The sequence below is a fragment of the Chiloscyllium plagiosum genome, unplaced genomic scaffold (genome assembly GCF_037043375.1).
Source record: "Chiloscyllium plagiosum isolate Xiang-an unplaced genomic scaffold, Cpla_swu_hap1 HiC_scaffold_36, whole genome shotgun sequence".
NCBI classification, from domain to species: Eukaryota; Metazoa; Chordata; class Chondrichthyes; order Orectolobiformes; family Hemiscylliidae; genus Chiloscyllium; species Chiloscyllium plagiosum.
In genome coordinates, this window is record NW_028270174.1 from 19,035,444 (window position 1) to 19,048,521 (window position 13,078).

General features: G+C 38.2%; 1 protein-coding gene across 8 annotated transcripts in view; it reads right to left on the reverse strand.

Moving 5' to 3' along the window:
• The window catches only part of LOC122539428 (E3 ubiquitin-protein ligase RNF170-like), a 54,832-nt gene that overhangs the window by 12,704 nt on the left and 29,050 nt on the right, over nucleotides 1–13,078 (reverse strand). For all 8 annotated transcript variants that reach the window (XM_087980020.1, XM_087980019.1, XM_087980022.1 and 5 more), the window contains one exon: nucleotides 11,540–11,613. In XM_087980020.1, the coding sequence (XP_087836146.1) occupies nucleotides 11,540–11,613 (74 nt within the window). The remainder of the gene's footprint in view (nucleotides 1–11,539; nucleotides 11,614–13,078) is intronic.

The window sequence follows — 13,078 nt, forward strand, 5'->3', positions numbered from 1 at the left end:
AGTGGTTAATTTTATTTAATTTTTATAGGTTTGATGAACAAATTTTTAATTTTTTCCATTTTAATATTTTTTTCAGCAGGTAATGAAAGACAGCTTATTTTATTTATGAAATGTTATGGAAATATCCTTTTTTTAGGCTTAGTACTATTAAGGGCATATATGAAATATAGAGTGAGATGGTTAGTAGATTTAGAAAAGTTATTTCACTGCAGGATCAGTCAGATAGATGGATAACTGTCGGGAAAAGGAAGAAGGTAGTTCAAAAGTGTCTGGTGGCTATTCCTCTTATCAAATAGATATTCAGTTTTTGCAACTGTAGAAGGGGATAATCTCTCTGAGGAAAATGAGGGGCAGTTAGTTATTGGACACTTGGAATGATTCTTATGTTAGGCAACATTTGACAAGGTTTAGCAGAATTCTTGTTATCAGAGACTCTCTTGACAGGGGAATAGATAGGAGATTCTGTGGGAGGAAGCGTTAATTTAGGATGGTTTGTTGTTTTCCTGGTGCTAGGATTGAGGACGTCTCTAAACATTGTTATGAAGATGTGGGTGTACCGTACCTTTAAGAGAGTTAAAAGCTAGCAGAATTACCTGACACAGCACCGAGTGTTCTGAACAAGATATAATGTAACATGTGGTCGAACAACTCGATTAATTGGTTGCCTGGAGATGACGAAACAAATTTGAATTAGGCCAATCAGATTAAATTATACCACAAAAAATACCAAACTCAAATCAAGTTTGAATTTAGTATATTGACAATATTAAAAGCCAATGACACAATCCGATGCTTTGGGGGTATAAGACCGGGGAAAATTGAAGTTGAGGAATAACTGCCCAGTCACCAGTATCTGCAGACTGCCCGGAGAATAGCTCTCTTAAAGGTACCTTTATCGATCAGTAACCTATGAAATAGAAATCCCTAAGAAGAAGAAAAGACAAAGGAAGATACGAAATCTGGCTGGGTTTTAGAAAATTTGAATTTTGGTAAATTTTTACCAATTGTTTTATCAGACTAGTATTGTAGAAGGGAAAGTAAAAGATAGGTTAGAGGAAGAAGTTTTAAATAGCTGTTAGTTAATTGTTCTTTGTTATACTTTAAGAAATAAACTTGTTAAGTTTTACTTCAAATAGTTCTTGGCCTCTCGAATTTTCACAGATTACGGCATGGGATAAATCTTTTCCGTGTTGCTGGTTTGAATTCAGCAGGAGGGTTTACCCCATGTTGTAACAACATATCAAGCCTATTGTTAAAGGTGAGATTGAGAAGCCAGTAATTATTGTAAGAATAACATTTTCAGGGAAAAAAAATTAAAGAAGTATACAGTGAATTTAAGCGGTTAGGTAGAACATTTAAAAAAGGAACCTTAAAAATAGTAATTTCTGGTTTACTCCTAAAGCTGAACTCAAATGAGGGAAGGAATAAAAGGATAAAGGTGATAAGCTAATGGCTGAAGAGCTGGTGTATTATTCAGGTTTTTGGACAATTGGAATGTCTTTTGGGATAGAAAAGACCTGCTCAAAAAGGATGGATCTAATCTAAACTAGAAAGAGACCAATACCTTTGCAGGGAGATTTGCTTATTCCATTTAGGGCGACTTTATGCTGATAGAATTCCTCCATTCCCCCTCTCTAAGTGTAAATAGAAAGATTGATGGGGATGTAGCAGTATAAATAGAAAAATTGATGGGGGAGGTTCTGCATGGGAGGAGAGCATGTCAATTAGAAAAGAAAACAAGAGAAAGTTAGAGTATGTTGTAACTCTGAAGAACAAAACTGCATTTATTTCGATGCAGGGGATCTTGCAGGTAAAGCAGATGAACTCAGGGCAAGTTGAAGAACATGGGATTGGGATGTAATAGGCATTACAGAAACCTGACAGAGATGGACAAGACAGGTAGCTCAATGTTCTGGGTTTTAGACGCTATAGGAAGGATAGAAAAGGAGGTGAGAATGGAGGTGGTGTGGTGGCATTTTTGATTAAGGAATACATTACTGCTATAATTAAGGAAGATATTTCTAGACAATTGTCCAGTGAAAATTTATGGGTAGAAATTACGAGTACAGTCTATTCTGATATAACACGGTAGTTCCATTGTCGTGCAATCCCATGTTGCAAGAAAATCATGTAATAGCAGCACTATTTAAACTAATGGGGCCAGAATCACGTTACAACCAATACACCCTTTAAAAGTTCATGCTTTCAAAACTGTGTCCCGAATTCGTCAATTGTGTTACAGTGAACTTGCATTAACAAAATGCGTATTAAAGTAGAACCACTGGTCAGAGAGGAAAGATCACTTTGAAGGGATTGCACAATAGGCCCCCCAATGGTAAGAGGGAAATTGAGAAACAAATATGTATGTAGCGAGATCTCAGATACATGTAAACATAACAATGTAATAATGGGGAATTTCAATTTTCCAAACATTGACTGGGACTACCCTAATGTTAAAAGTTTGCAGAGTGAAGAATTTGTCAAATGTGCTTAAGAAAATTTATCAACATGTGGATGCTCCTACTAGAGAAAGAGCAAAATTAGGTCTTCCTATGGACAATAAGGCAGGGCAGGTGACTGAAGTAAAAGTAGGGCAACACTGGGTCAAGCAAACATAATTCTATTTGTTTCAAAATGGTTATGGAAAAGGATAACCTTCCATAAAAGTTAAAGCTTTTAATTGGAGTAAGGCAAATTTTAATGGTATAGACAAGAACTTTCAAAAGTTGATTGGATAGACTGTTTGCAGTTGAAAGGACGACTGACAAGTGGGAAGCGTTCAAGAATGTGATGTTCAGAGGCATTTCGTTCCTATTAAAGTGAAGGGTAAATCTGGTAAGATTAAGGAACAATAGTGAATAAAGATATTGAGGTTCGAGTCAAGAATAAAAGAGAATCTTATTTTAGATATAGATGACTTGGTTCAATTGAATCTCTTAATCAATATTAAGAGTGTAGGGCCATTTTTTTTAAACAGGTCAGGAAGGCAAAGAGGGGATATGAGATAGCAATGGCAGATAAGTTTAAGGATAATCCAAAAAGATTCGACAGTTATATTATGAGTAAGAAGGTAACGACAGAAAGGATAGAGCCTCAAAGATCAAAAAGTTGTCTTTGTGTTGAATCCAGGAGATGGAAGAGATACTAAGTGAATATTCCGCTTCAGTTTTTACTGTGGAAAAAGAAATGAAGTCCAGAGAATGCAGAGAAATAAACTCCGATGTTTTAAAAACAGTTCATAGTACAGAAGAGAAAGTTCAGGAAGTCTTAGAGAATATATAGTTGGATAAATCTCCTGGACCTGATCTAATATATCCCAAAAACATTGTTGCATAGAAGAAAGTTACGAGATTCCTTGCAGAAGTATTTGCATCATCCATAACTACGGTTGAGGTGCCTGATGACTGTAAGGTGGTTAATGTACCTTCGTTTAAGAAAAGTTGTAAGGAGAAACTGGGGAACTATTAACCTGCGAGTCTGACTTCAATTGTGTGTAAATTGTTGGAGGTGATTATAAAAGATAGGATTTAGAGAGGCAAAAATTGATTAAGAATACTCAGTTTTGTTTTGTGAAGAAAATCATATCTCAAACTTGATTGAGTTTTCTTTTGAGAAAGTTACCAATAAGATTGACAACGCAGATATTTATTTGGATTTTAGTAAAGCCTTTGACAAGGTTCCAGATGATAGACTAATGAGTAAAGTTAGGTCACATGGGATTTAGAGTGAGCTTGCCAAATGGATACATAATTGGCTTAATGGCAAGATACAGAGATCAATGGTGGAGGGTTTCTTTTCAGACTGGGGGCCTGTGACCACCGGTGTTCCACAGGGATTGGTTCTGGGTCCTATTTTGTTTGTTATTTACATAAATAATTTGGATGCAAACATTGAAGGATAGTTAGTAATTTTGTGGATGACTCCAAAATTGGTGGCATTGTAGACAGTGAAGAATGTTTTCTAAGATTACAAAGGGATTTTGATCAAATGTGTCAATAGGCTGAAAAATGGCAGATGGAGTTCAATCTGGATAAATGTGAGGCATTGCACTTTGGTGCAACGAACAAGGGTAGGTCTTAAACAATTAATGGTAGGGCTTTGGTACTGTTGTAGAACAGAGGAACCTAGGGGGTGCAGGTATATAACTCTTTGAAATTTGTGTCACATATAGACAGGGTGTTTAAAAATGCACTTGGCAAGCTTGCCTTCAATGCTCACTCCTTTGAGTATAGGGGTAGGGAAGTTATGCTGTGGTTGTACAGGACTTTGGTGAGACTTCTTCTGGAATACTGGGTCCAGTTCTGGATGCCCAGTAATAGGAAGGACATTACCAAGCTGGAGAGGGTTCCAAAGAGATTTACCAGAATGTTGCCAGGTATGGAAAGTTTGAGTTCTAAAGAAAGGTTGAAACTGCTTTCCACTGGAGCATAGGAGGTTGGGTGGCGATAGAATAGAAGTTTATAAAATAATGAGTGGTATAGATAAAACTAATGGTAGTGGTCTTTTCCCTAGAATGGGGAATTTCAAGACCATTGGGCACATTTTCAAGGTGAGAGGAGAGAAATTCAAAAGACATGAGGCAATTTTTTTTTACCGAGGGTGGTTTGCACGTAGAATGAACTTTCTCAGAAGGTGGTGGATGTGAGTACAATTACAACATTTAAAAGATATTTGGATAGATACATATTTAGTTTGGAATTCTGTTCGTCATGGACTTGTTGGACCGAGGGGTGTTTCCATGCTGTATGACACTATGACTTATAGAGTCAGAGATATACAGCATGGAAACAGACCCTTCTGTCCAACCTGTCCATGCCAACCAGATATCCCAACCCAATCTAGTCCCACCTGCCAGCACCTGGCCCATATCCCTCCAAACCCTTCCTATTCATATACCCATCCAAATGCCTCTTAAATGTTGCAATTGTACCAGCCTCCACCACTTCCTCTGGCGGCTCCATACACATACCACCCTCTGTATGAAAAAATTGCTCTGTTGGTCTCTTTTATATCTTTTCCCTCTCACCCTAAACCTATGCCAAGCTGAAATCAAAGCCCACTATGAGCTCCAAGGCCTGCCATTGCAGTTCTGACTAGCTCACAAGAGAAAGAACAAACAAAATTGACTTGATTTGCACTGTTTCTGGTATGAGTGTGATTAAAAGAAAATAGCATGAGTATGATCGTGCAGGCATTATTTAATATTTTCCTTGTTCCACAATGACAAGGCCTATCTTTAGTGCTTTTTCAGATAAGAATAACGGCTTTATGTATCCCAACTATTGAAAAATGTAATTACTCCTTCGTCAGTCATTCCTTTTGAGTAGCTGAATTTACCATAATGAATAATATTAATAGAAGCACTGAGTACATGAGCAAGGAGGTTTTGCGTAATATTTATATACAAATCCTGAGATCACCGTTCCTTGATCTTATTTTCAGCACAGGCCTTTGCATTATCATTATTTCCACAGATATATAAAGTAAACACCTGATAAAATTTAGCAGCTAACCCACCAATATCTACTTGAAGGCATGAAGACAAAAATGACAAATTGTTGCATAACATTCATTCCTGAAATTGCTTGTTAATTCCTTTCTAACTTCCTCAGGTATGCAGACAGTTTCTATTTTTAGAAGAACAATTTTATTTGTCTTTGATCTTTTTTCTCATATTTTCTCCAGACTTGGGAAATGCTGCAGCATTTTTTTTTAAAAACTCGGATGTCCACAGACACAATTTCAATTTGAATCCAATCACTGTCCTTTCCCTGCTGTTCACAGTCCAGCTTGGTCAGTTTTGACACTGTCTGTAAGAAACCAGAAGTCAAACAACCATGCATTCTGGTAGCTGACTGCACACTTCATTTCTTGAATGAAGGAAAGTGATGACTTTAGGAATTCAACCTAAAATTCTTTGCAGGACCCTCCCTGAACTTAACCATCTCAGATCAGCATGGAGGACTGTTTCATCAAAGACCATATTAAGTTCATCGAGTAAGGATTTACACAAGCATTGCTGAAGGACACTTGCTCGAGTCAAGTTTATAACCTTAACAACACCTTTCATTACATGAGAAAATGTAACTGCACTTGCTAAGGCTTGCTGGTGGACTATACAGTAATTAATGATTATTGATAGAAAATCAGGATCATTTTTGCAAAATACAACATAGCCTGCATTAGCACCAAGCACAGCTAGTGCACCATCAGTTGTGATGGAAATCAATTTCTTGATTGGAATGTTTTTGAACAGCTTACTTTTTGAATTTGTTGTAGATATCCTCACCGCTTATTCTCTCTTTCAGTGGCATACATGCAAAAAATATCCTCTTTAGTTATTAGGTCCTTAACAATCATCTGCACAAAAATAATCAGCTGAGCTGTGTTGGTTGTGTTGATTCATTGAACCGCAGTGAGAAACATTCCCAGTCCTTCAGGTCCTGCTGTACTTGCTGAAAGACACCTTCAGACTAAGATTCTATTTATGTTGCTATTGTAAACAAACACACAAAGCAAATTCTCTTATCTTTTACAGTTGTGAACAGAAATTTATTTTACGTGTAAGTGGGACATTTTCGAGTTTCTTTTTAGATGGTCCAGGTTCATCAATCATTGTTATTCCTTCAACTTGGAGCTCTTCACTCTCCTCCTAGTCAAGCTGTAGATAGGCCTCTGGATCCATGCCTCTAAAAAGTTCAGAATGTTGCTGACAGTTGTCAAGTGTGGAGAGATGGAAGGTCAGTTGGTTGCAATTTGTTTCCAGGACACTTGATTGGCTTATGTTTAAGAGATATTAGATGTAAGATGTGACCACCATTGTGTGATTAGATAAGCAGCTGAAGCAAAACAGAGAACGGGTAGAGCAGGACTAACTGAATTGTTCTTCCACAAATATGACGGACAGAATAGTCACCTAGGTTTCTAGTACTAGCATCACACATCAATCTTACTATATTTCAAATTCATTTAGTCGAGATGGTGGTAGAGTAGGACACTCAAACTGGAGTTTCTCAGCTCCGTCTGTTTATTTTCCACTTCCTTCCCTTTTTTCCCCCTTTCTCATGTATTCCCCTGATGTACAGTGGGATGGAGGAATGGAGCGGAGCAGGCTGGAGGTCTGAACAGAGCAGGGACGGCTGATGGGCCCCGAGTGGAGGTGGGAAAGCCAGCAGGCTGGATGCTCAAGCGGAGTGGGATGGCTAGCGGACTGGATGCTCAAGCGGAGCGGAATGATAGAAGACTGGGGACTGGTGCAGCGGTCAGCAGCTTGCAAGCCTGGCCAGATCATGTGTGGACGCCCCCCCCATGCTGAATTACTGCAGGCTGTAATGCATTTCTTTTTAACTTTATACCTTATTTTTTCTAACTTATTTGATTAATAACTGTAAGTAATATAACTTATTTCCGTTGTTTTCTCTAGTTTGCAGCTAAGTTCTGTACCTAGGTACTTTGTACCCAAAATGGCGCCATGTGGGGCAACACTGTAAACCTTTCACTGTATTCCTCTACTTGAGTACATATTACAATATTATATTATACTTTATTTTGCAATGCTAATAGAATAAGTTTAGTGGTGGCAATGATAAACAATCTGCACCAAATGGAAACACGATGCAAAAGCTGGCAAAGGATTCACTTTTCTCTAGGGGCCCGGACATCGGCAGGTGGTGAGATGAACTCTCAGACATCCACGAGACAAGGTTAAAAGTGATGGTCAACCGCAGAGAAAGTGAAGCTTCTGGAGCAAATGTAAAACCCTAATACAACGCCAAAAAGGGATATCATGAATGAATGGGAGATTTCACCATTGAGTTCAAAAACTGTTCTGAAGCACAAGTCAAACAACTTGGAATAAGGAACAGGATGAGAATGGCTGCCTATTCTGACATTGGCTATATTAACAGAGCTTCTTCAAAGTCAGCTTGAGCAGAAAACATTCCCATCTCCAGTCTATTCCTACAGGCAAAGATAGCCCCCAGCATAAATCCTGGGGTACAAGGAGTCCACCTACAGCAATTGATGGCTAGAATGATTTAATATCCAGGCACGGCATCATCTTCCACACAGTAAGCAAGAGGGTTACAGCAGCAACAACAGAAGCTTGGCTGCAGAATGGTCTCACCCAAGTCCAAGATAAGTATGACCAGGAGAAATTTCTAACACTGATGAAACAGGATTGGTTCATCTGTCTTTATCCAGATTGCTCTTTGATATTTAAAGATAAAATGTGAAATTGTGAAAAGTGAAGCAAGGAATGAGTCACTGCTCTGGCCTACACCAACATGGGTAGCACTGAAATGTTGCTGCTTCTTACTACTGGAAAATTGATGAACCCATGTTGATTTGCAAATGTAAAGACACTACCCATCTTAGAGGTTAATAAATTGACTTAGGCAAAAGAATCAAAGATTATTGGGGGTTGATAGAATGTGAAATTCAGAACACAAAGAGAAACTACCAATGACTGTATTGAATGGCAAGGCAGGCTTGGAGGGCCAAAATGCCAACTTCTGTTGCTGATACATCTGTTCATATACAAGTCCATAGGATGACATGAAGCACTTTTGAGGCACGCATCAGCAAAGTGGACAAAATGTATCAATGGTGATTAGGAAATTGAAAACTCACTTTTGAGGCTACTGATCTCTTAGGTCCATGACTCAAGTAAACTTTAAACATTTTGGAAGTTACGTTCATGATTTTAAAAAAAGGACAGAAGATGATGAAGCCACAACCACCAAACGCTTTTGCCTATGCTGGGTTCAAACCTGTGATGGATGTGCAAGATACCAAAGATCAAGAGGAATGGAGTGATGCCAACTCACCTCACTAATTCTGCCCCAGGAACAACAAAGCTCTTCCTTAACAACATTGCTGCCTCTCAGCGCCAGAGACCCAGGTTCAATTCCCGCCTCAGGCGACTCTCTGTGTGGAGTTTGCACATTCTCCCCGTGTCTGTGTGGGTTTCCTCCGGGTGCTCTGGTTTCCTCCCACAATCCAAAAATGTGCAAGTTAGGTGAATTGGCCAGGCTAAATTGCCCGTAGTGTTAGGTGAAGGGGTAAATGTAGAGGAATGGGTCTGGGTGGGTCGCACTTCGGTGGGTCAGTGTGGACTTGTTGGGCCGAAGGGCCTGTTTCCACACTGTAAGTAATCTAATCTAATCTAAAAAAATTAACTTTTAATTCCTACTTACTAGTTCTTAGGTTCTATGCTTATAAAACAACTCAGCCAATGTTTATATGCTCACCTTCCCTCGCCTGTTTCCACACAGTTATTCCAACAATTCAGTCACAGTTTTCCACACTGTTCCATAGCTTAAATCTTCAATCTCTTCAATTCAAGTAGTGTGAACTCATGTATCTGCCATGGAACTGTTCTCAATTCATCAGCAGATCTAGCTTAGCCACATTGAACTCGTGTGTTTTCATCTCCTCAACCAAATGCTGCCATTAGAGTCATCAAGATGTACAGCAGAAAACCACACCCTTCGGTCCAACTCGTCCATGCTGACCAGATATCCTAAATTAATCGGGTCCCATTTATCAGCACTTGGCCCATATCCCTCTAAACCCTTCCTATTCATATACCCAAACCAGATGCCTTTTAAATGTTATAACTGTATGAGCCTCCGCCACTTCCTGTGGCAGCTTATGCCATACATGCACCAGTGTGTGTGTGAAAAAGTTGCCCCTTTTAAGTCCCTCTTAAGTCTTTCCCCTCTCACCTTAAACCTATGCCCTCTAGTTCTAGACTCCCTCAGCCTAGGGAAAAGACCTTGTCTATTTAATTTATTCATGCCCCTCATGATTTTATAAACTTCTATAAGGTTACCCCTCAGCCTTCGACGTTCCAGGGAAACCAGCAAGTCAAACCAAACAACCCTAGCAACATCCTTATAAATCTGTTTCAGAACCCTTTCAAATTTCACAACATCTTTCCTATAAGAGGGAGACCAGAACTGCACACATTCTTTCAAATGTGGCCTAACCAATATCCTGTACAAGTGCAATATGACCTCCCAATTCCTATGTTCAATGGTCTGACCAATAAAGAAAAGTATACCAAATGCCTTCTTCATTATCCTATCCACTTGTGACTCCATTTTCAAGGAACTATGAAGCTACACTCCAAGGTGTCTTTGTTCAGCAACACTCCTCACGAACCTTTCCATCGAGTGTATAAGCCCTGCCCCGATTTGCCTTTCCAAAATGCAGGAACCTCACATTTATCTAAATTAAATTCCATCTGCCACTCCTCGATCTATTGGCCCATCTGATCAAGATCCCATTGCACTGAATTAACCTTCTTCGCTGTCAACTACACCTCCAATTTCAGTGTCATCTGCAAACTGATTATTACTTGAGGATTATTTTGGTGAGTGAGGGCGATCTGTGTCCTCCTTTTTATTACCCTCACCTTTAAGACCATGAGCAAGGACCTCCTAGATTTAGTTGCCTCTATAGTTTCTTCGCCACCACAGTCACTGTCCTTTCCAGGCTGATCTCTTTCTAAAGATTCACCCTGGATTTCCTCCCCATTTGACTGTTAAGCCAATTACCTTCCCTGGCTCAAATAGTTACAATATTGGTAATTGCCTTTGTTGTCAGGGTTGGCACACCATACAATTAACATCAGTTCCAACAAGAAAAAAATGTTTATTGTGGATAAACCATATGACCATTTCATTATTAAATATACATGTTTCCATCAGTTAATGCTTTGTTACAATTGTAATCACAGAAATTATGACAGTAAAAATTTTGCTTGCAAGAATCTCGGAAAAGAAAGGATTGTGGCAACATTTTGCTGAAGTGGACAGATTTATTAAATAGTACGGGATTCAAAGGTTATGGGTAAAAGAAAGGAAAATAGAGTTGATGATTATCAAATCAAAAATGATCAGGGATGTACTTCTGAGGCTTTATAAGGCTCTGGTCAGACCACATTTAGAATATTGACAGTAATTTTGGGCCCCATATCTCAGGAAAGCTGTATTGGCCCTGGAGCGGGTCCAGAGGAGGTTCGTGATTATGATCCTAGTAATGAAATGCTTAACATATGAGGAACGTTTGAGGACTCTGGGACTATGCTCAATGGAGTTAAGAAGAATGTGGGGGCTTCTGATTGAAACTTACAGAATACTGAACGGCCTAGACAAAGTGGATGTTGGGATAATGTTTCCGATGGCAGGAGAGACTAGAACCCGAGGGCACAGCCTTAGAGCAAAGGGAAGACCCTTTAAAATGGAGATAAGGAGAAACTTCTTTAGCCAGAGAGTGGTGAATCTGTGGAGTTCATTGCCACAGAAGGCTGTGGAGGCCAGGTCATTGAGTATATTTAAAACAGAGATGGCCTAATTTCTGCTCCATATATCTTATGGTCTTATCTTACTGAATGGCAAAGATGACTCAATGGGCTGAATGAAAATATCCCTTCTCCGATATCTTATGGTCATATTTCTATTTTTAGCACATCAGGCCATTTCTAATCAATTTTGTATCCTTTAACATAATTAACTGATTTTATTTGTCTTACCATTTGTCTGCAGATGGGACAATTAACTGCTCCCAACCACGTGCCATAAGTCCAATATGCAACAATACAGGAACCTAAGGGGGAAAAGAAAAGGTATTGTCGCAGATAATTTATACTTTTTAAACCCCACCCCCAGTTTGGGGTAAGAAACTTAGCACAAAAATATAATCCATATTAATTTTAAGAATACTTTTCTCTCTCAGCTACTAGATCTATAGTTCAATGTTGTTAACTTAAATTCAGGCCTTAAAGCAGAGTCAACTACCAATGAATAAGAAGTGCATTGATATGCTCTTCGCATTTTCAGGATATCCTGAACCAGTTTATAGTCAATGGATCTCTGTTGAACTATAGTGCAGTCTTTTTTGTTGTGTATTCACATAGTTATTTATATCCCGAATGCTTACTCTTCCTTTACTTACAAAATCTGGAAAAGACTGCTTCTACTGTACAATGTTGGTGTTCTTCATATTTCAAAATTAATATTTGGTTTTCCTTTCGATAGAATGTTATCAGCATGGAAATAAAAAGATAAATTTATTTATAACTTGTACTTAGAATTGAAATATAATTGTTCTTCAAACTAATATTAAAATATTTATTAATTTAGTTAAATTAGGTTGGGATTGTTAAATAAAAGCCATTAACCTGTTTGTCAGAAGAATGTAACAATTGCTTTGTCAGTGTTTCTTGTGTGATTCAGAAGCAAGAGATCAGACAGAATTACAACAGCTGGTAAGAGATTGAGTGATAGAATTACACACAAAGATGGCACAATTTTAAAAAAAATTGAAATATTTGCTAAGTATTTTGATTTCTCCAATGCATTTCCCCTAATTGAAAAGGTGACTTACTTCCATGTGTTTTGGTATGACTGGATACAAAATCTCAGCTTATTTTTAAAAAGGTTAATCTACATGAAAGTTGTATACCCCCTGCATTATGTTTCTATTTCTTACTGTGTGTTTTTACATTGACTTTAGGAGATGTGTTGATGTTTTCAATTTTTTTTGAGGGATGTTGATATCTTGAAGAATCACTTGGTCAGGGTTTACTGCAGTGATGTGTACCTTTTGATTATCCAGAATGTTTGATCAACTGGCCCACTCCTGGTCTCATAGGTACTGGTTAATAAAATGTTTGCTGAAGTAATTTCCAGATTCTTATTTAAATGAATGCTCTGATTTTTATCCTAGAAATGTTACTCATACGCTGCAGAATTTGTGTTCAGTTAATTTTGTTCTTTATATCACTTTTTTTTCCCCGGATTCATTTTGAATGATTTTTGGATTATGGAATTTGATTATGCTTCCCAATCGAAATGAAACATGTATCCTCTGTGCACAGCTTTATGGTTTTAAAAATATTGAACTTTTCCTGCACAGTAATGAGTTAAACAAACCAGTTCAATCATCTCCTTAACACCCTTTATCCCCTTGAGTTAGCCAGATAAAATTATATCCTAGGCTCCTGGTTTTCTATATTTGTAAATGCCAGAGAATATTGGACTTGATCATTCTCTGGTTGATGTTCCCCTAA